Source organism: Cibotium barometz, chromosome 11 (assembly GCF_041138505.1).
Source record: "Cibotium barometz isolate CiBa-2024 chromosome 11, ASM4113850v1, whole genome shotgun sequence".
NCBI lineage: Eukaryota > Viridiplantae > Streptophyta > Polypodiopsida > Cyatheales > Cibotiaceae > Cibotium > Cibotium barometz.
The window spans coordinates 9,114,454-9,136,740 of record NC_141056.1 but is presented as its reverse complement, the minus strand read 5'-3'; the positions used below and the strand labels follow the sequence as shown (position 1 = coordinate 9,136,740).

Sequence of the window (22,287 nt, the reverse complement as noted above, 5' to 3'; positions counted from 1 at the left end):
CTAGAGGCTCACAAGAACTTTCTTTGAATGATATTCTTGTGTTCTCCAAGAATGAGGAAGAACTCAAAAACACCTTGCCATAGTGTTTGAAGAGTTCAGAAATATACTGCTCATCAATGGCAAGGAAAGTGAATTGCTCTTATCCAAAATTCATTACCTTGGACATATTGTCTCCAAAGATGGGGTATGCATGGAACTCGCAAAGGTGCATGTGGTGAAAGATTGGCCACAACCTAAGAATGTGCATGAGATACGCAACTTCGTGGGTCTATGCTTATACTAAAGGAGGTTAATGTGGCATTTTGCTCATGTGGCATCGCCTTTACATGCTTTGACAAAGAAGAGGGCCATGTATAAATGGTCTAAAGTTGAAAATGATGCGTTCTTGGGAGGCCCGTGCCCATTGTGTCCGTTGCCTGACTTTTACAAGCCATTCTCCGTAGAATGTGATGCATCCGGGGATTGTACAAGTGCCATCCTAAATCAAGAGGGACATGCACTTGGGCATTTATGAGAAAGAACTCATGGCCGTAATTCACGGTTTAACAATGTGGTAACACTATCTTTTAAGGGCTGAATTTATAGTTAAGATGGATCATCAAAGTTTGCAATTTTTTCTCACGCAGATAAACCTTTTGGAAAATCATATGCGAATGGCAAATTTTCTACCCTTATTTCATTTTCAGATTTTGCATATGCTAGAAAGAAGAATGTCGTGGCCGATGCCCTTTCCCATAGGCCTTATGTTGGTGCCGTGATAGTGGCCTCATAGGAGGACTTTGTTAGCATTTCATCCTATGCTCTACCCATATTTGTTCCCTTTTCATGGCCCTTGATTGTGGGCTGGCCACCCCTATTTTTTGGCATTTTTCCCAGGTTGGGTCCTCCATGACCAGTCAGCCAGGCCATGCCTATATAAAGTTGGGCTGGCCTCTCTCATTCACATGTTCATTAGTTGTTGTGTGTGGTTCATGTGTTGACACACTTGCCCCCTTTTGTATCCTTCACTTATGAGCCTATTAGGTCTCTTGCTCGGGATTGTATTTCTTGCAATATATTGATCCTTTTGGCTTCATCTCTCTCTCTTTGTGTCTTGCACTCTCAGTTCAGCACAATCTAGTGCTTTCTTTGCTCGGGATTGTATTTCTTGCAATCTATTCATCCTTTTGGCTTCATATCTCTCTCTTTGTGTCTCGCACTCTCAGTTCAGCACAATCTAGTGCTTTCTTTGTTTCCGATGTATGCACACTCTATTAGACTTGTCTATGATGCAAGAGAAGTATGCTACCGATGATGATTTTGCAACCATATGGGCTGATTTGCAGGTGGAAACTCCACGAGTGCTTGTCACATGTACAGATGGGCTCCTTATGTATCATAACAAGCTATGTATGGTAAAGGGACAAAGTTATGGAAGAATCCCATGCACCACCGTATGCAGGCCATAGAGCGATTATACCTACCTCACAAATGATTGAGAAATACTTCTATTGGCGTTCCATGCAAAAGGATATTGATGCCTTTGCTGGGCTGTCAAAAGGTGAAGTTTAACAAATAGAAGACAACCGGGCTTGTTGCAACCATTGCCCGTGCCTCATGAACCTTGGGAGAGCATTACCATGGATTTGCCTCCACGTAGAATGGCACGTAGAATGAATTTGCATCGCACGTAGAATGGCCATGATGCCATATGGACTATCGTGGATAGATTTAGCAAACATGCTCATTCCTTGCCGATGAGGAAGACCATAAAGCTAGATCATATGGTGAAAATCGTTTTGTTTCAAGTGTTCAAACATCATGGAATGCCCACATCTATCGTGGGGGGTAGGGACCCTCAGACCACTAGCTTGTCCTGGAGGGCATTGTTTGAGAATATGGACACACAACTCAGCTTTTTGTCCTCATATCACCCCGAGATAGATGGTCAAAGTGAGGTTGCAAATTCAGCCGTGTTCGATTTGCTTAAGTGCTATGTGGCGGAGTAGAAAAGCATATGGGAAACGTATCGTGTCACCATTTGGTCCATCTCCATTTCTGGAGCCACTTCTATGGGACTGTCACTCCATAGAGCAGCCAGATTTGTGCCATGTTCACATGGGGCCAGGCCAGTGTCCCATGTGAAAGGGCCAGTTTTATGGTGTCACATGGACGGGAGCCAGATCAGTGCCACCCGTGAGCGACCAATGCTGCGTCACATGGACGGGAACCAGTTTCGTGCCACCCCTGTGTGATTTGTTTCGTGCTGGATGGATAGGAGCCTGTTGGTGCCACCCGTGTATGGCTAGGATGGTGTCTTACCTATGGGATTGTCACTCCATAGGAAGACCAAGACATATTTATTTATATCTGTCGCGCCAGTTTTGTGCCCGACAGGAACCTCTTATACAAGTTTCATGAAAGGGAGATTTCGTCCATTATTTGTGCACATGCATTTATGCGTGCATGCATAAATTTGTTTTTGCACCTGTTATGCCGTGCCAGTACACTGGACGGGGACACCCCCAGTGTACCGTAGAGTGCTGTTTGCTGACTTGGTGGTGTGGCATGTGAATAGGTGGTAAGTATTTTTGTTTTGGCCTTTTAAAATGGTAAAATTCATAAACTAGAGTGAACCTTAATATTTATAAGGTATTGTGTTCACACTCAATTTAAATAAGGGCTGGACTCTTGTTTATGTGAGAAGGGCCCAAAGTAATAAGATGAACTAAGGTTTATAACCTTAGCTTGCATGGAGATTCCGACGTGTGGGTTGGTGGATTAACTTGCCATCTTCATCACTTGTTGTACCCGCCTGCCTCTCCACGCTTGGTTTTTTTCACTCGTTTTCTCTCCACGCCTGGCTGTACCTATCATCTCCACGCTTGGTGTACCTGTTGCCCAGCCACGCCTGGCTGTACCTATCTTCTCCACGCCTGGTTGTACCTACTGCCCAGTTGTACCTGGCTGAACCTGCCTACAGTACTGGCTGTACTTGCTTTCCTTGCTGTATCTGGCTGTATCTGACAAGGACCTGCAGTACCTGCAACTGCTGGCTGCCCACGTGTACCTGTTGTACCACCTACAGATTGCTACAGCCCATGTATTGTTTCTGCCTTGTGTGTACTTGCTGTACCATCTTCAGTACCTAGTACCTACTGGCTGTCCACGTATACCTGACAGTACCACCTGTTGGCTGCCCACGTGTACTTGACAGTACCTGTTGTACCTGTCTTGTGTACCTGCTGGTTGTTTTGTGGAAGCTTCCATTTTGGAGTACATTACAAGGGAAATGGTCTTCACTACTGAGATTTGAATTAAAATCCATGCCAAGTATTTATTTCAATATTTTATCTCAAATTCAGATAATAATTCAAGTTAAATGCTGTTATTCCAAGCTTTGTGTAGCTAAGTTCTTCTCCAGTTGCATACACTCTGGAGAATCATTGGAAAGAGGTTTCTCCCATGACGGCCCTGACCGTGCCCTCATTTATAGAGGAGCCAGTGAAGGTCAAGAGGGTATGAGGAAAAACCAAGTATAAAGCTTAATTGGGAGAACCGGGAAACGTTCCCTCTGCAATGTACACTGTTGCCTGCGTTAGTATGGCGTTTGTGCACGGTCGTGGTAATGACCTGGCTGACAATACCATTAAACTCATTGAGATGGGCTGTCATAGAAGCCCCTTCCTTCATCTGAAGGCCTATGAGTCTCTTCAACCAATACACTTTGCTTGAGGCACTTTGTTGGGCATACAAGTCCTGCAATCTTTGCCACATTTCCCAAGCTGTCTTCTCTTCACGAATGCTGAAAAGTAATGAGTCTAACACAGACAACATGATAGTAGATCTTGCCAGCTCATCCATATCTTCCCACTCTTCAGCAGTAAGAGAAGCGGGCATCACACCCCTTTCTTTGATAGGCTTGTGCTGCTTTTTCTGGAGCAACACATTGTAGCACTGGGTTTGCCAAATATCATAATTATGCGAGCCTTCAAGCTTCTTGATGTGAAGCAATGAAGAGCTCTCACCTGTGGTTGCCATAGCAAAATGCAACCTGTCAATGCCTGACTCCCTGCAAAATGTGCAAACACTGCACCAAAAGCACACACAGTGCTCACAGTTATTCTCCCAAGCTTTATCTCCCACTGCGGAAGCAAGAATGCAACTTTCCTCCCACTTTATGTGATGAAATCACCAAAATCTGGTTGCTGCAGATTTTGGACAGCACCTTAAATGTGCTCTGTTGCCCTTCCAAAGTACTGTACAGCAGTACCAAGTGCTCACCAATGATGTACCAAACCTGTACCGGCAAGTACAACAGCTGAAATTGAACCTTTTGGTCACTCAAAACAGTGTACAGCCATGCCAAAACATGCACAAAGCTGTGCCAAATCTGTACCAGCAGGTACAATAGCAATAAATGCTCTCCTGGCTGTCCAAATGAGTGAAAATCAGACTTTTACAGTCCCGTACACTGCATAAAACAGTCCCGAACAGAAATTGGGCAAAGCCTGCTGCTTTGCCAAGCTCAACAAGCATACAAACTTGAAAAGCCCCTTGATTTGAGATCAATTTCTGATCATACATGGTACATTGACGCACATGAAGGCATCCAGAGTGTTCACGATGCTTTCCCCTGGCCACATATACATCAAATACATGAAACCCCTTTGATTTAAGGCACATTGAGTGCTTGTAAGGCATCAGCACATTATCCACAGCATCAAATGCGATTGCCTGCATGCAAATCAACCAAATCGGCACAAAAGCCCCTTGATTTGCACTGCAATTTGCTGCAATTTTGCCCAAATGTGCGATTTCTCACATCATACAGCATGTATGAGTGCTTAATTGCACAATTACATCAAAAGCCCCAAATTTCGACATTCAATTTCCTGCAAATTGATCCTGATTGTGACCAATTTCTTGCAAATTGATCCTGATTGTGACCAATGTCACCCAATTTTGCCAATTTTGCTCAAAAATTGAGCAATTGGGCACCTGTATCTGCTCAATTGTTGATTGTACTTGCTCAATTGCAAATCCCAAAAAAAATGAGAAAAATACCTTGTAATTTTTGATTTTTTCTTCAATTTGCAGGCTAAATTTTGTTGTTGCATTTTTGGTGCTGCTACAGAAATCTGATGCAGATGAGGGACTCCTCAGGCATGAGTATCCTCAAAGAGAGCAGCCCAAGACATGGGCAAAGAGAGATGCTGCTTCACTGCCTGCCAAGACAGTGCTTCACTTGAGCTCGAGAACCTGATTAAAGGCTTCTTCTGCCTTCTGTGCTGCAAAGAGCCGCGAGAGATTCCAAAACCCCAGCTTCGCTACTGTTAAAAGCGAGCAAAAAAAGAGCGCAAAGGAGATGAGCGAAACCCACACGCGTATGAGAGCTTTCTTGTACGCAGCCTGGAACTATTCGCGCTGTTGACGTCCGCCTGTGCGCTTGATTCAACGCACGCCTTCGCCTACTTTACGACTGGCATTTGTTCGCCAACGATCACTTCGCCGTCTCCGCCAGCAGAGCTTTGTGGACCAGCCGACGACCGTGTAGCGCTATAGTAGCCAGCGCCGCCTTCGCTTACTTGTCTAACGCCAGCCGACGACTTACTTCTTCGCTCGCCTTGTGGATGAGACTGTTTCGCCTAGCGCCAAGCTGGCCTAGAATTGCCCGCTTATGCTGCCTTGGCTATGTTCGCTCGCTTATGAGCGCCACCCGCCTACAGCAGCAGCCGCTGGTGGCCACAAAGCGCAACAAGCTTTCTACGAACGCTCACAGGAGCTTCTTACTCGCTCCAAATTTTGCCACCACAGCCTCTGCTCCTGGTCTTCGCTACAAGCTTGCCTTCACGATTGCTAGCTCGACTGTGTGCTCCAGTTGATGGCTCTGTTGTGTGGGAGTATGAGGAATTAGGGTTAGGTTATGTGGGAGACATACACAGAGAAGCAAGAGAGAGAGAGAGAGAGAGTTGTGGGGATAAGTCAACTCATGAGGCATGAGTGTGTGACTCCCCTATCACACATGTATATTGCACTAGTACACATAGTGCACTTAGTACATTAAAAGTACTAAGTGTACTATGTACTATAACTTATGGACTTGTACACACTATAACGGTGGGCATAGTGCCTTTACCCCAACAACCTCCCACTTAAAGGCAAAGTGCCCTTAAATGAAGGAAAAGAAAAAATCAGCATGTACATGATAATATACAAGGCCATATCAAGGCTGAAACTGGCCTCATCCAATGCCCATCAAGTGTCTGCAATGAGCAAACCGCTCCGGAGGCAAACTCTTTGTCAACAGATCAGCCGGGTTGTCATCCGTGTGAATCTTAACAAGGTGAATTTGCTTGTTCTCTATCACCTCTCTGATGAAGTGATACTTCACATCCACATGCTTCGTCTTTGCATGAAAAACAGGGTTCTTTGCCAACTGAATGGCACTCTGACTGTCACAATGCAACAATGGAATATCCCCTGTATAACCCAAATCAACCACTAACCGAGATAGCCATAATGCCTCCTTGCAAGCCTCTGTGGCTGCAATATGACACAGCACCTCCTGTGAATGTAAACACATAACCGGTAGTAGACTTCCGGTTATCTGGATGACCGGCATAATCCGAATCCGTGTAACCATGCACTAATGCATCCTGTTTGCCAAAGCAAATGCACATATCCTGTGTGCCCTTCAGGTATCTCATGACACCTTTCACTGCTTCCCAATGCTTCGTGCCAGGGTTGGCCATGTATCTAGAAACCACTCCCACTGCAAATGCAATGTCCGGCCTAGTAGCAACCATGGCATACATGAGACTGCCACAAGCTGAAGCATACGGAATCTTGGCCATATCAGCCCTGTCTCTATCTGACTGTGGGCTGTCCATAGCACTGAGTTTCACATATGGAGGCAAAGGAGTACTAGTCTTCTTCCCCCCGTCCATATTGAACCTCTGCAAGACTTTGCCAATGTATTCCTTCTGAGACAAATACAACACATGCTAATTTCTGTCCCGAAGTATCCGCATACCCAAAATGTGATTTGCATCATTCAAATCCTTCATATCAAAGGTTTGATGCAGCCACTGCTTCAAGGCATCCATCTCCTTACGAGATTTTCCGGCAATCAACATATCATCAACATAGAAAATGAGAATCAATAGACTACCATCCAAAGCTTTCTTGGTGTACAAGCAGTGATCTATGTCACTTCTCCTGAATTTCTGTGATTTCATGAATGTATCAAATTTATGATACCATTCTCTTGGTGCCTGTTTGAGCCCATAAAGACTCTTTTTCAGCTTGCATACAAGCTTCTCCATCATGCGCAACCAAAGCCAACACAGCTCTAAGTGTGGTCATTTTGACCACTGGAGAGAAGATCTCCTCAAAGTCCATACCATATTCTTGCTTGAAGCCCTTAGCCACTAACCTGGCTTTGTATCTTGGCTTTGCATCTGGTGCAACTTTGAGCCTGTATACCCACTTGCATGGCCAAACCTTCTTGCCTGCAGGCAAATGCACCAACTTCCATGTTTCATTTTTATGCAGAGAATCCATCTCTGACTTCATGGCACGCTCCCATAGAGCTTTGTCTGCCCTCTGTAAAGCCTCCTTATAACATGAGGGCTCCCCACAGTCAGTAAGCATCAAGTAGTCAACCCCTGGAACAAACCTGTCAGGGGCTCTGGAGGGTCTAGTGGACCTCCGTACCCAATGACCATCATTTGCAGGTTGCTGTCCAGCCTGCATATCACCCATTGGTGGCTCCTGTTCCATGCCATAAGGCTGAAAAATCATGCCCGGTATCTCCTCTAACTGTGGTATATCCATAGGGATATCTTCTGCCATCTCTGGCTGTTCATTTGGACCATTTTCAGCACCATTTAAGGGCTGGTTTTCCTGCTGTAATGGCTGATTTACAGCCCTTTGTTGTTGTCCATGATGTCCATCATCATCAAAGATGACTCTGCCAGGCTCCTGTTGCCTTGCAGGCTCCTTGTACATGCATGTTTCATCAAAAATGACATCATTGCTGCGTATAATCTTTCTATTCATGGGATCCCAAAGTCTATACCCCATTTCACCTCTGTCACCATATCCTAGGAATATGCATTTGTGAGACTTAGGATCAAGTTTGGTGCGCATTTCCCTGCGTATGTGCACGTACGCAACGCAACCAAACACTCTCAAGTGCTTGTATGACGGAGGCTTCCCTGTCCATACTTCTTCTGGCACTTTCCCACCAAGCCTCGTGTTAGGTGACCTGTTTATAAGGTGAACGGCTGTCATAACAGCTTCAGCCCAAAAACCATGAGGTAGTGCAGCATGTGACAACATAGAACGGACCTTCTCCTGAATGGTCCTGTTCATCCTCTCTGCTGTCCCGTTTTGTGGAGGATCATAAGGAGTAGAGAGCTCCCTCTTGATGCCTTTAGCATCACAAAAGTCCTGAAACTGTTTGGACATGTACTCTCCACCATTGTCGGAACGCAAAGCCTTCAGTGTTTTGCGAGTTTGATTCTCAACATGAGCAACAAACTTCTGAAACACTGAGAATGTATCACTCTTCAAGCGAAGAGGATAAACCCACACCTTGCGTGTGGCATCATCAATAAAAGACACAAAGTATTTTGCCCCTCCCAAAGAAAGCTGAGGCATCTCACATACATCTGTATGCACAAGCTCTAACTGAGCATCTTTCTGTCCAAGAGCTTTCTTGTGGGGGCACTGTAGTTGCCTACCATATATACAATGCTCACAAAACTGAAAACTTGAAAACTTTAGAGAAGGCAAGTAACCCAAACGAGACAATTGCTCCATTCCCTTGACACTCATGTGTCCCAACCGGCTATGCCACATAGAAATTTCCGGCAGCTCGGTTGCATTTACATTAGCATGGTGACAAACACCTGCATGCATGAAATAAAGAGTGTCCACCTTAGAGCCTCTGGCAACAACCAGTGAGCCCTTACTAATTTTCCACTTTCCACTACCAAATGTGGTAACATAATCAGCATCATCAAGCTGTCCAGTAGAAAGCAGATTCTTCTTGATCTCAGGCACATGCCTGACATCATGGAGCATAAGCTGTGAGCCATCTGAAAACACAAGCCTCACATCACCTCTGCCAAGTATCTTGCATGCATGGTTATCACCCAAATAAACCACTCCTTCATTGCCAGCAGTATACCTGACAAACAACTCTTTTGCTGAAATTTCAGATTTTCATGCATAAAATTGTTCTATTTGAAGACCATGGATAGTTCCATGGGTGCATCTAGGGTTATGAGCATAGCTAGAAGGGTTTAGAGCACGTTTCACAAGTGTTTGGCTTGGCCAAAAGCCTTGTGAGCGTCTAACCCTGTAGAGCCATGTTGCTGTAATCCTAGTGTGAAGCTACAATCTTCCCTTGCCTTGGGCTTTGGCGGTGGCACTGCTAGCTTGTACCTTGTATCACACTTTTGGAATATAGTTACTTCTAAAGGGGAGGTAGTTATTCATGGGGGAGGTGGGGGGGGGGGGGGGGGTTACCATTTGGCTACGCAAGTGGACTTTCTCTGTTTCATGTCAGGTATGGGAGGCCAGGGAGCTTCGTGTCATCCGTACTGGGGTCAAGATTCACATCACCTACAGGAGGCCAGGACATGGAACCCACTATTAAGGATCCCAATTTAGGCTTCCCACTGGGCCAATTTCATGCTCAGGAAGACTTGCTATTTACAGGATCTAGGAACTGAGGTATATCCATTGCATAATGCACGTGCACCATCTCTCCTTGCTTGAAATTGGTTTCATGCGACTTTTCGTCTGACTGTCCGCTATGATGTGTCCAGTTCACAAGCAGGGGACGCCCACATGGTTTGTGGCATGTGAACAGATGGTAAGTATTATTAGAAAGGTTTTATAACCTTTGCAATTCACATTCATTAAAGCTGGGCACTGGCCACTGCTTGAGGCCCAATTCCGGTCCTAGTGTGGAGTACCGTGTCATTTATGTGTTGAGAGAGTTGATTTGTTGTCTAAAGTTATTCTCATTAACGGTTATTTAATCACAAGATTAGGGCTCATTAATCCATGGCATTACATTTTCAATGCTGGAGTTGCTTCATCATATGTTCTCTTAGTATGTTGCACATATAATATAACAAAAATCATTGCAATACTGCACAGTGTAGTCGTTTAATTTTTTTGCATATATAGCATCTTTCATGCATTGGGTGTTATGCAATGTGAAGATCATAAGATTATAGATAGTACAAAATGGTATAACCAACACATGTATTTTCCAGATTCACATTCGAGATGTAGTATGAGTCTAATTGATTGACATGCATAAGTTCTGTACTTGCATGTATGTATGCTTGCATGCATGCATGCATCAAGCCTATACATCAGTGTAATATTAGAATTCTTTGTTATGTAATGTTTATTCATGACTCTGATTTGTAATTATAGAAATAATTGTTTCTTATGTACCAAATATTGAGAAAGGGTTCCGAACTCACACTGCATCATTCTGGGTGGTTCCATGATCCATCTTAAATTGCCCTATTTCGGGCAGCTTGATTGAACATTCATTTGCTGAAACTTGATGCTATATACCTTAGTCTTCTAATCTGCAGTAAACCACCTATGTTTTTCTGCTGGTTGCTCTTTTCAATACCTGCCTGCTCTTTATTTACTACCTTTGCTTGCTCGATTCCCACGTATAATGGGACTATGCTTGGATGGCTTGTTTGGACTGTTTCTTTTTGCTAAAACTCAGTGCCATCTACATTGCTATGTTGGTCTTCCTCAGACAGTCCATTTCCCATGACTTTGACATTCTTTTGCTGGTTGCCCTTTCCGATAACTGGCTGATGTGTATGCTACCTTCGCCCCTCCTATTCCCTGAAGGACCAGCAGGTCCTAGGGTTAGGCAGTGGCTTCAGAAGCTATGGGGGCTGAAACTCTATAGTGTGGAGAGCGAGAGAGAGACGAGTGTTGGGCACAAACTCACATAATGCTTTGACATTCTTTTGCTGGTTGCCCTTTCTGATAACTGGCTGATGTGTATACTACCTTCGCACCTCCTATTCCTTGAAGGACCAGGAAGTTCTAGGGTTAGGCAATGGCTTCAGCAGCTATGGGGGCTGAAACTCCATAGCGTGGAGAGAGAGAGAGAGAGAGAGACGAGTGTTGGGCACAAACTATTGGGCACTGATGACGTTAGTGGGGATGTTGTAGTATCTAGTCCATACTATGCATGATGGAGTTGATGGTTTATTGTCTTGTGGATGACTACCATGAGGTTATAAATTGCACTTTCTTATAAGGTGAATTTGTAGGTATATCTTTATGTTGTATTAGTGGACATGCAAATTTCACATTGTGAAGTTTTCGTCCAAGTTGCGGCCAGTTGATATTGTGTTAATTCTTTCTATCTTTAGTGGTGCATATGTCCTATCAACTACTAATAATTCTTTCTATTTGTTATGATCCCTTAGTGCTAGGCTTCATTATGGCTGAGTTTGCCCTGCATCTCCAGAGCTTTGACAGAAACTCAGTACACGGACCTTTGTATGAATGTATGCTCTTATGTGTGTGTGTGCATGGTTGTGTGTGTGTGTGTGGGAGTATACATTGATACCAAGTTCTACACCCACTATTGGGCATATTGATGATGTTAGTGGGGATGTTGTCATATCTAGTCCATTCTATGCATGATGGAGTTGATGGTTTGTCGCCTTGTGGATGACTACCATGAGGTTATAAATTGTACTTTCTTATAAGGTGAATTTGGACATGTTCTTGGATTCACCTAGGTGTATACAAGCTCACATAATGCTTGATTTGATTAATTGATGATAAAATGAAGTACAAGCCTTTAGTTATAGAGGCCTTTCCCAGTACCAAACCATTTGACTGTATTTAATGCATGCTTATCCACTCTCTAAGAGGTGGTTCAGACACAACTACACACAAACACACTAACAGCCTTTTCCGGGGCTGTTCACACATGGTTTACAAGCTCCGACTTATCCCAACAATCCCCCCTTTGGAGTGAAGTTGGTGAGACCGGAACGCAAAATAAGGATACTACCTTCTAACCCCAACTTATGCTGTATCAAAGCCGTCTCATAATGCACACCTCTCGTGTCATGATAGTCCACCAATCACACAATGCAACAACAAGGCTAGTACTTCAGTCACCCCTTTGGCTCCTAACTCGGATAAACTGGAGAGATGAAGCCTTCTATAAAATAAGGCAGCACAAAACACAGACAAACACTGGCACACATGACGAACATTTATTACAAATCAATTTCGGGGGACTCTCAACACATATATAAACATGAAAATGATTTTAGGAGATCGCCCCCTCCCCCGCAGGATGCCGGTGATGTTACCTTTTCCGACATCTCTTCCATGGCACAACCCCTTCCATGACCTTATGTGAACTTCAATTTGTTGAATGTAGATATGATTTTCTCAATTTTGGCTGATTTGGGTAAAATCCCCAAATTTATGTTGTTGCAGGGGCTTCAATGTTGTTACAGAGGGTTGATTTTTAGAGAGACCCCCAATTTTGTAGGAGCTTAGATTTTTACCAATTTTATTGATTTTGTTGAAAATAAAAAATGCCCCAATTTTTTGTAGTTGCAGGGGCTTCAATTAGATGATTTTTCCCAAATTTAAGAAAAGCCCCTAAATTGTTACGATTGCAAAAGCATTAATTGGACCTTTTTTACTTGATTTTTGAAAAAAGTCCTATATTTTTTTGCTGTCGTCAAAATTTGCAAGTACAAGTGGGAGTGTGTTGACAACGCATGGAAGCTGTAGAGGAGCGTTTGTGCATATTCCATCCTACAAGTACCCTTGTCACTTTTTACATTACTCACATAGCCTCCTCCCTGCCTAACATAAAGGCTCACCAATTGGGCTTTTAAAACCTCTTCATGTGCTAGTCCATAGCCACGAAAGGTACCCATGCAACTAACAAACTACCGGGGTATGCCAACAGTAACCTTTCCCTTTTTTGTTGTCGTCAAAATTTGCAAGTACAAGTGGGAGTGTGTTGACAACGCATGGAAGCTGTAGAGGAGCGTTTGTGCATATTCCATCCTACGAGTACCCTTGTCACTTTTTACATTACTCACATAGCCTCCTCCCTGCCTAACATAAAGGCTCACCAATTGGGCTTTTAAAAACTCTTCATGTGCTAGTCCATAGCCACGAAAGGTACCCATGCAACTAACAAACTACCGGGGTATGCCAACAGTAACCTTTCCCAATATTGATTTGGTTGCAATTAGGCACATTTTCCAGCTTTTTTGAGGCCTAAAGCTAGATTTCTTGTCTCTCTCCATTCCACACAATCTTCAAGTAGCGAACCAAATTTGAATTTCAGTCCAAAGAGAGTAAGCATATCCAGCCCTCAAAGCTGCTGTGTCTATTCCTATCTTTTGTGCGTCTTGGCCTACTTGCATGGCCTGTAGAGGATCTTAATAAGTAAAAGGACTAAATGGAGTTCTTGTCAGGGTGTGAGGCTCTTTAAGGATGCAAAGCCAACTCCACCATCACTGGCAAGGCCTTATATATCAGGGTTGTACTGCATAATACTATGCTATTGTGAATTTTGTCCTTGCTAATGTTACTGTGAATCAAGTCCGAAAAGCTGTTTAAAAAACACACAGATTGGAGCTTGAACTTGACCATCATTATCAACAAATAGTCTTTTTTATGTGGGTGTGTCAAAGTAATAATCTTTGCTGTCGAAGCAGATTGCAGCAGACTTGCTAAGGTCTTATTTGCGGGAGCAGATAGAAGAGCGTCTTTCATCTGCGGTGGAGACACTCAAGTCTCGTACAAGGACGCGGTTAGTTTTCTAAAGAGATTCTCTCGTTTTTTAAGACCCTTTGCTTCAAATAGTATGCCTGGTTTCAAGAAGCGTCTGAATTAGCCTTTATTGAAATTGATAAACATCTGGGGAGAGAACATGCTATCCCTTTGATGTGATGTCTTGAGTTGGCTTTTTTATGTGCATTGTGGGACTGCCAGGGATGCTAGGAAAGTGGTGGAGGAGCTTGAGAAGGTGCTTGCTTACAATGATTCCCTTGCTGCGGTTGCTACGAAGGCAGATGTGTCAAGTCTTCCTTGTGGAATTGGACCTGTATCTGTCCTAGGTAACTGTTTACTGTCAAACAGCAAGAGCCATCAAAGTTGCAGCATGGTGCTATGCTTAGATGCACTACCTGTTGTTAGGGTAAGTATGCTGGAGTCATCAGTTCGCTTGTGTGTGAACAGGCGGGCAATTTGATGAAGAGAGAAAGATGGATGAGTTGAAGCAACTTTATCGCACTTATCTGTCCGAAGCCTTTGCCAGTGGTCAGCTGGAAGAAAATAAGGTGATTTCTGTGCTCTTCAACTAAGGAATCACATATTATACCCCTATGTTCAGTGAGAAAGTTGTCTAATCTATGCTTTTGTAAGCCCTTCATCTTGTCCTACCAAGTGAAATACAAGTTGTCTAATCTATGCTTGCCTAATCTATGCTTTTGTAAGCCCTTCATCTTGTCCTACCAAGTGAAATACAAGTTGTCTTTGCCCATACCCACTACAGGTTACTGCTCTTGGGAAGCTCAAAAATGTGTTTGCATTGGGAAATCGTGAGGCTGAAGACATTATGCAAGACATAACTGTCAAGGTTTATCGGAAAAGGCTTGCTCAGGCTGCAGCTGTTGGAGGTGACTTGGACCAGGCACCCAGCAAGGCCTCTTTTCTACAGAGCCTTTGTGATAGCCTCCATTTTGATCCTGAAAAGGCCAAGGAGGTCCATGAAGGTTGGTGCATGGCATGATATGACAAGTGATCTTCATGGTTGCACGAGAATTTGAAGATTAGTGTTGGTCCACTGGTTGTATGAAATGTAGTTTAACCATCCTTATGCTTTGACAGATATCTATAGGCAAAAACTCCAGCAATGCCTCTCAGACGGAGACCTAGGTGAGGATGATGTAAAGGCGCTTAGACGGTTACATGTGTTGTTGTGCCTTCCTCAATCGACAGTGGATGCTGCACATGCAACCATTTGTGGTAGACTCTTTGAAAAGGTGGGGATGCACTTATTCTAGTAACATTTTACTTTCATTGTATATTTCTGTGTGGCGGCATCTAATACTCTGATGGTGATGTTCCAATTGCAGACTGTTGATGATGCTATCGCAGCTGGTGTTGATGGTTACGATGCGGATATGAAAGCTGCTGTACAAAGGAGTGTCAAAGGCTTGAGGTTGAGCAAAGAGTCAGCCATGGCCATTGCTGGCAAAGCTGTAGGTTTCCTTCATGGGTTTTATGTAGTTATCCACTTGTAAGGGACGAGTGGGAAGTACTATAGCTCATTTTGTGATTTATGGTGAGACCATTCTGTTTTGCAGGTAAGGGCAGTGTTTTTAACTTATATTAAGAGGGCTAGAGGTGCTGGAAGTCGTGTGGAGTCTGCGAAGGAACTGAGGAAAATGGTGATCTTTAATGTTCTTGTAGTAACAGAGTTACTAGCAGACATCAAGGGTGCATTTGGTGAAACTACCATTGAAAAAACAGATGATGCTCCAAAGGTGGAAGAACCAGAGAGAAAGGAGGAAGAGGAAGATGATGAGTGGCAGGAGCTGCAAACACTAAGGAAAACAAGGCCAAAAAGTGACCTTGATCTTCCAGGAAGAAAGCCACAGACTGATGTCACACTCAGAGATGATCTGGAGCTTCGAGAAAGAATGGATTTGTATCGTATTTACCTGCTCTTCTGTATATCTGGTGAGAGCAGTGGCATGCCCATGGGTACTCAGATTGTGGTCAAGAAGGACACCAATGAGTTTGTTAGGCTTGGACAGCTTGGCAATCTCTTAGGTCTCACTTCAAAAGAGGTTGCAGATGTACATAAAGGCCTTGCAGAGCAAGCTTTCCGCCAGCAAGCCCAGGTGATTCTTGCTGATGGTCAACTTTCTAAAGCTAGAGTCCAGCAGCTGAATGAACTACAGAAACAGCTTGGCCTACCATCAGAATCTGCTCAAAAGGTCATCAGCAACATTGTGAACACAAAGATGCGGGGTGCTATAGAGACTGCAATTAACTCAGGGAAGTTGAGCGTTGAGGAAGTCAGAGAGCTCAGAGAAGCAGGTGTAGATATCGATACCATGATATCAATTGATGTCCGACAAAGGCTGTTTAAGAAGATTCTTGATGGTGTATTCTCCTCTGGCACTGGTGACTTCACTGAAGAAGACGTCTACGAGAAGTTTCCCTCAGAACTTGGCCTAGATGCGAGTAAAGCAAAAGCTTTGGTCCAACAGGTGGCAAAAGAGAGGCTGGGCAGTACATTGGTGCAGGCGGTGTCACTTTTAAGACAGAAAAATCAGGATGGAGTGGTAAGCTCTACAAATTGCAATTGGTGTTTTTTTTTCAATCAAAAAATGATTTTCTTTATATTTTCATACATTGAAAGGCTGCAGCCACACATACCATTTTGATGTCTTTAGGTTAGCCGAGTGGGGATCTACTCCGTATACTAACACATCTTGCATCCCTACCACTGAAATAAGCTCCAATAGTGCTTCGAAAAGAGTCCTTTGCATTTATTTCTAATGCTCGTAATGCATCGAGTTTATGTTGTTGAAGATTCAACTAATAGCCGAGTATGTTGTGTTAAACAGGTGTCGTCCCTCAATGACCTGATAGCTTGTGACAAAGCTTCTCCATCAGAGCCTTTGTCTTGGTCTGTGCAAGAAGAGCTTTCTGACCTTTTCTGCCTGTTCTATAAAAGCTCCCCGACACCAGAAAAGCTCTCTCGTCTGCAGTATCTCCTTGGACTGAATGATAGCACCATATCTTCATTGTCGGAGTTAGTAGGTTCTGGAAAGTTCTCCTTGGAAGAAGAACGCGATGAGTTTGAGTTTTAGGAGGAAAGGAGCTTTTGTTTTTCAAAATTTATAAAGCCCACCTTATAAAGCTGTACTCGAAGGACACCTTATTTGGACCCAGATATCACTTAGGCAAGAGAAGAGGCAAGGGTTGCATGAGAGGCGGCTTTTATTTTAGGTTATGGTATTGTAGTTCTGGACATCTGCCTATATCTAATATGCAGATGTCATATTTGTGTTGAGATGGCACACATAGTTCAGCATTTGAGAGGGGTTTAAAAAGCAGCTTCACAGTTTCCACTGTAGGTATTGCATGTCATTTATAGGCAAGCAATGACCTGTGGAGTGTAAAGCAAAATTAATTCGAAGGATTGTAGGTGACATGTGAAGTGCACCATTGCGCCACATTATTTTTTTTTCATAGATCCGTGAGTTTCTCTGATAGAGCATGTGGGGAACTTTACCACAAGGACTCATCACCTTATGATCGGCAATGCCTTTGCAGCAAAGTGATTGTGATTTTGTAAATGACCTATCCAGTGCAATTTGTTGGGTTTTTTTTTTATATAGCTTACTGGTTTCTGAGTTTTGTTTGATGAAGTGTAAGTGGGAGTCGTGTATTTTCCATTGGCCAAACATGTATACCTTGTAGCTCTGGACACTTTCATAAAGATTAGCACCTTTGGTATGCTGGACAATGAAGTGGATTCCTCCACATTATTTTTTTCTCATAGATCCTTGAGTTTCTCTGATAGAGCATGTGGGGAACTCTACCACAAGGACTCATCACCTTAATGATCGGCAATGCCTTTGCAGCAAAGTGATTGTGATTTTGTAAATGACCTATCCAGTGCAATTTGTTGGGGTTTTTTTTTAAATAGCTTACTGATTTCTGAGTTTTGTCTGATGAAGTGTAAGTGGGAGTTGTGTATTTTCCACTGGCCAAACATGTATACCTTGTGGCTCTGGACACTTTCATAAAGATTAGCACCTTTGGTATGCTGGACAATGCAGTGGATTCCTATAGCTTGTGATAGTTAAAGCATGTCCAGGAAGCTGAGACATTAACGTTGGTTTGCTGCTAATGGTGCTATGGCTTACCCCTGTATATCTACTAACCCAAAAAGTTCATTTTCCTCTAGTTTTACTCTCCCCTGTATTATGAAGATTTGCTATCTTGAGATGATGATGTTGGGCTTTCAGAGTTTCTTGTATCTGAACACTCCCTATGAGTGTTGTGTGTAAGAACCCCTCCTAGACATGGAAGTATGTGTGTGTGAACAGGGCCTTATACTATAGCCACTAGAGTGTGTGTAAGCAGTGATGTCATTAGTTTAGCCAAGTGTTTTTGCCCCATGAGTAGAGTGTTGAGAAAGATAAAGCATTCAGTCTATAAAAGCATTATACCTTATAAACTTTAAAATTAGCAAGGTGCAAAGCATTCACCTGAGGCATGTGGAAGCAAGTAGAGGCAACTGTAGCTGCAGGCCGGGTAATGAGGAGTGGAGATGAGCAACGACCAAGCGAGGCGATGCAGCAACAATGGCAACAGTTCTCTCAGCATTTGCACCGCCCGAAAATGGTGGTGATGTTGATGCCATGGTGCACCCAACATTGCTATCACCCAAAAAGGCGATAAAATTGACGATAACCGGCTCTAGGCGACCCTACTTTGATATCATTTGTGGGACTTCGAGTTAGTAAACCAGTAGCTATCATGGGTCTCCATGGTATATGTACAAAAGAGAGAGGGAGTGTAAGTTGTAACAAACTGAAAGCAAATGCTTGCATTGTACAATGTAATGCTTGTATTGCTCCTTATTGTTGTCGCCCATAATACTTTGAACTAAGTCTCCTCTTGTTGCTCCTCTTTGTGGCCTCCTCCTCCACGGTCACTACGGCACTTCTCGAGCTTGTTGCTGCTTGCACAGAGCAAGTCAATTCCCTTGCTTTCTAACAAATGGTCATCCTCTAGCTTATCTTGCTTATTGCTACTATGTAGCATATAGGTAGCATTCAGAGCTGTCACTAGCCTTCGCATATACCATGGATCTCCATAGAAGCAATACCTATTTTGAAAGGTTCTTTGGCACGAACTTCTCGGCATGGTGGACAAAAATAAGGTTCTTGCTCATGCAAGGTGGGAGTCTGGAGTGTTGTCGATGGCACAAAAGAGAATCTTGAAGGTGCAATTGCAAGTGTGTGGTTAAAGAGGAATGATCGAGCATTGGCTCACATTGGTCTAGGACTCGTTGATAATCTCATTCACCATGTTGACTTTAACAAAATCGCTAATCATGTATGGGATAACTTTGAAAATCTGTTAAAGAATGAGATCAACAATTCAAAAGTGTTCCTCAAGAAGTATTATGTTTTAAAAATGAAAGAACATCACACATTGCAAGAGCACCTTAACTCCATACGTTCTCTCCTCCAACAACTAGATACTTTAAAAGCCAACATTGATGATGATAATAAGAAAGCAGTACTTTTCTCCAGAGCTTGGAAGAGATGGAGAGATACAAGGAGGTGTTGTCTTCACTTCGGGTGTCTAGAGAGGTGCCATATGAAGACATGGTGGTTATCCTCATTGATGAAGATCGTTGACTTTGAGAGCAAGCTTTTGTTAGTAATGAAGGGTAGATCTAAGGGGCTACATGTCCAAAATGAAGGGTAGATCTAAGGGGAAAGCAATTAAGTGCACACTCTACAAGAATTTGGGACGACACATCAAAGAAAGATGCTACAAGCGGATGGAAAAAGAGCAAGAACAACAAAATTATGTCAAAAGAGGAAGATGGAAGAGTTTGGAGATGCTCCAAAAACCTCTACTTGAAAAAGCTTTCATTGTGACATTCTCTAATTTCTCTCTCAGAGGTAGATGACGGATGGGATTTTTTAAGAATCTTTATGTTTTGAGTCAAGGATTCTTTGCTCAGGGTGTTTCCTGAAATTTGAATTAAATAAACCTTGTGTGTGCTCTCTCCTATATGTTTGTAACACTTGATTTTATAAAAGGCTCCATTCCTATGTTATTGGGGGGATAGTTTTGGAAGTTCAAGAAGCGTATGTGTGAACAAGATCCATTTGCAAGTTTGACTATGATTTGTTGTATCATGTCAGGTATGGCCGTTGTATTCCTTTGCATCATGTAGTATCAATGATCCTAAATCACCTGAAGTATGAAGGCTATTCCTCATAACACCACCCTAACTCCTAAGAGGGGATTGTTGGGTATTCGTAGTTTCTTGTGTGTGAACACTCCCTATGAGTGTTAGTGTGTGTAAACACCTCTTAGAGGTGAAAGTATGTAAGTGTGTGTGAATAGGGGCTTATAGCCATTAGAGGGGATTGTTGGGTATTCGTAGTTTCTTGTGTGTGAACACTCTGAGTGTTAGTGTGTGTAAACACCTCTTAGAGGTGAAAGTATGTAAGTGTGTGTGAATAGGGACTTATAGCCATTAGAGTGTGTGTGTGTGTGTGTAAGCAGTGATATCATTTGTTTAGCCAAGTGTTACTGCAAAGCGTCGAGAAAGATAAGGCATTTAACTTATAAAAGCATTGTATCTTGTGAACTTCAAAATTATCAATACAAGCATTGCATTATATTGTGCAATCATCTCATTTCAATTCGTTACATCTTACACTCACTCTCTCTTATGTACATGCACCATGGAGGTCCATGATCCTCCATAGTTGTTGGTCTACAAACCCTAAGCCCCACAAATGTGACCATTTTCTCATGGTGTTCTTATCAGCAAAAGGGTCAAACTTGAAGTGAGGGATTTGTATTACATTGGCAAGCAATGAAAAGGTCATCCCACCTAGGATGATACAATTGATCATATCTTTTATCAAATCAAACTTAAGATCAAGCATTCCTTGGAATGTGGGGATTTCATTTTGGGAGCACTTAATAGGGAACAAAGATACTAAGGTCATTAGGTTATTGTTGATGAAGATCCTTCTGTGTATGAATGGATTTTGTTATCAATGCTTTTACACTATCGTATATGGATTACTTTTCTTTCCATGACCTACAAATTCAATTAACCAATCTTTGGGTTATTGTTGATCGTATAGAGTTTAAGATGATAAAAAGAAGAAAGCTCGAGTAATAGTGGGATCAAGAGAAGTGTTACAACAATCAGTCAGATGAGTCTATGTGCAAAAGGACTAAACTGGTTGAAAGGAGTGGATGTGGATAAAAGAAGAGATCCTAATAAAGGAAAATCCAAATCTACTCTCTCTCTCTCTCTCTCTCTCTCTCTCTCTCTCTCTCTCTCTCTCTCTCTCTCCCCCCCCCCCCCCGAAGAGGAGACTTCTATTCAATATGAAAAAGTTTTATGACAGAGATTTCAAACCACGCAAGGGGGAAATCTCAACCAATCTGGTTCCTTGTGCTGCCCAGGAAGGTCCTATATGAGAGAGAGTGAAAAAGATGCCATGATCCCGTTCTCTCATGAATTGCCATGTTTTCTCTCTGTGCAGCCCTCGAAGATCCTTGAATCCTAGCCCGCATGGCCATGAGCATGTAGATAATATCACACCGGATCCTGCAAATGCAATGTGTATCATAAACCAAAGTCCCCTCCATGGCCTCAATGCATCTAGCCTTCTAGATGTGCTAGGCTATGGTGCTAGCAATGATCCCCCATGCAGTGTTCAATCTCTATGTTACAAGGTACGTAGCTTGACTTTGGCATGTCTTGAAGACGGCACCTCCGACCCACTCCCTAGGTAACCCACATGACCATATCTTTGTTTTTCCCTTCAAACCTAATTTGCGGGCCCGATTGTGTCAACCAAACAATAGCACACCAAAATAGATGTAGGCATCCCTCCTCATCCTTCCAAAAAGGTATGCTATTGTAATCAAAATCCTTTGTGCCTCCTTGCACTCCCATAAGAAATGGGAGAATGTCTTTAAAGCTCTTGCACATCTCCGACAAGCTAGGCTAGCACCAATGACCGACCTCCTTTGGTTGGTGCCAATGCCACCATGTAGAGAAAGCCAAATAAAAGAGCAAATATTTGTTTCCTTGTATGAGTGCCACAACCTCCGCCAAAAATCTCTCTAAATGTCAAGGGTGATCCCATGATTCTCACAATGTGGTCTAAAAGTAGGGACTCTTTGGATTTATCCTAGAACCGTGTCTCACATTCCACACAGAGTGCAACTTAAAATTTTCATGGGGTTAAAAGCATCCCTCCACTCCCACTCATCACAGGGGTCCTAGTGCAGGTATTTGATAGGAAACACATCATATAACCAGAGGCTCCAAGGGTCCATAATCATCCCTTGAGGGGAATAAATATAAATGTGCTTCCCTCCTACCCTGCCCACCACTCCTCACTAGCCAAACCATTGGACCCTCAATCCAAGACTTCTCTCCAAGAGCAA

At 43.1% G+C, this 22,287-nt stretch overlaps 1 protein-coding gene across 1 annotated transcript in view; it reads left to right on the top strand.

Annotated features, from left to right (window-relative positions):
* TIC110 (translocon at the inner envelope membrane of chloroplasts 110) overlaps positions 1-17,411 on the top strand; it is a 74,809-nt gene extending 57,398 nt beyond the window's left edge. The window contains exons 8-15 of the mRNA XM_086804740.1: positions 13,752-13,846; positions 14,029-14,153; positions 14,275-14,375; positions 14,591-14,810; positions 14,926-15,080; positions 15,174-15,299; positions 15,405-16,391; positions 16,677-17,411. Coding sequence (XP_086660866.1) covers positions 13,752-13,846; positions 14,029-14,153; positions 14,275-14,375; positions 14,591-14,810; positions 14,926-15,080; positions 15,174-15,299; positions 15,405-16,391; positions 16,677-16,922 — 2,055 coding nt within the window. The 3' untranslated portion in view covers positions 16,923-17,411. The remainder of the gene's footprint in view (positions 1-13,751; positions 13,847-14,028; positions 14,154-14,274; positions 14,376-14,590; positions 14,811-14,925; positions 15,081-15,173; positions 15,300-15,404; positions 16,392-16,676) is intronic.
* The last annotated feature ends 4,876 nt before the right edge of the window (positions 17,412-22,287 follow it).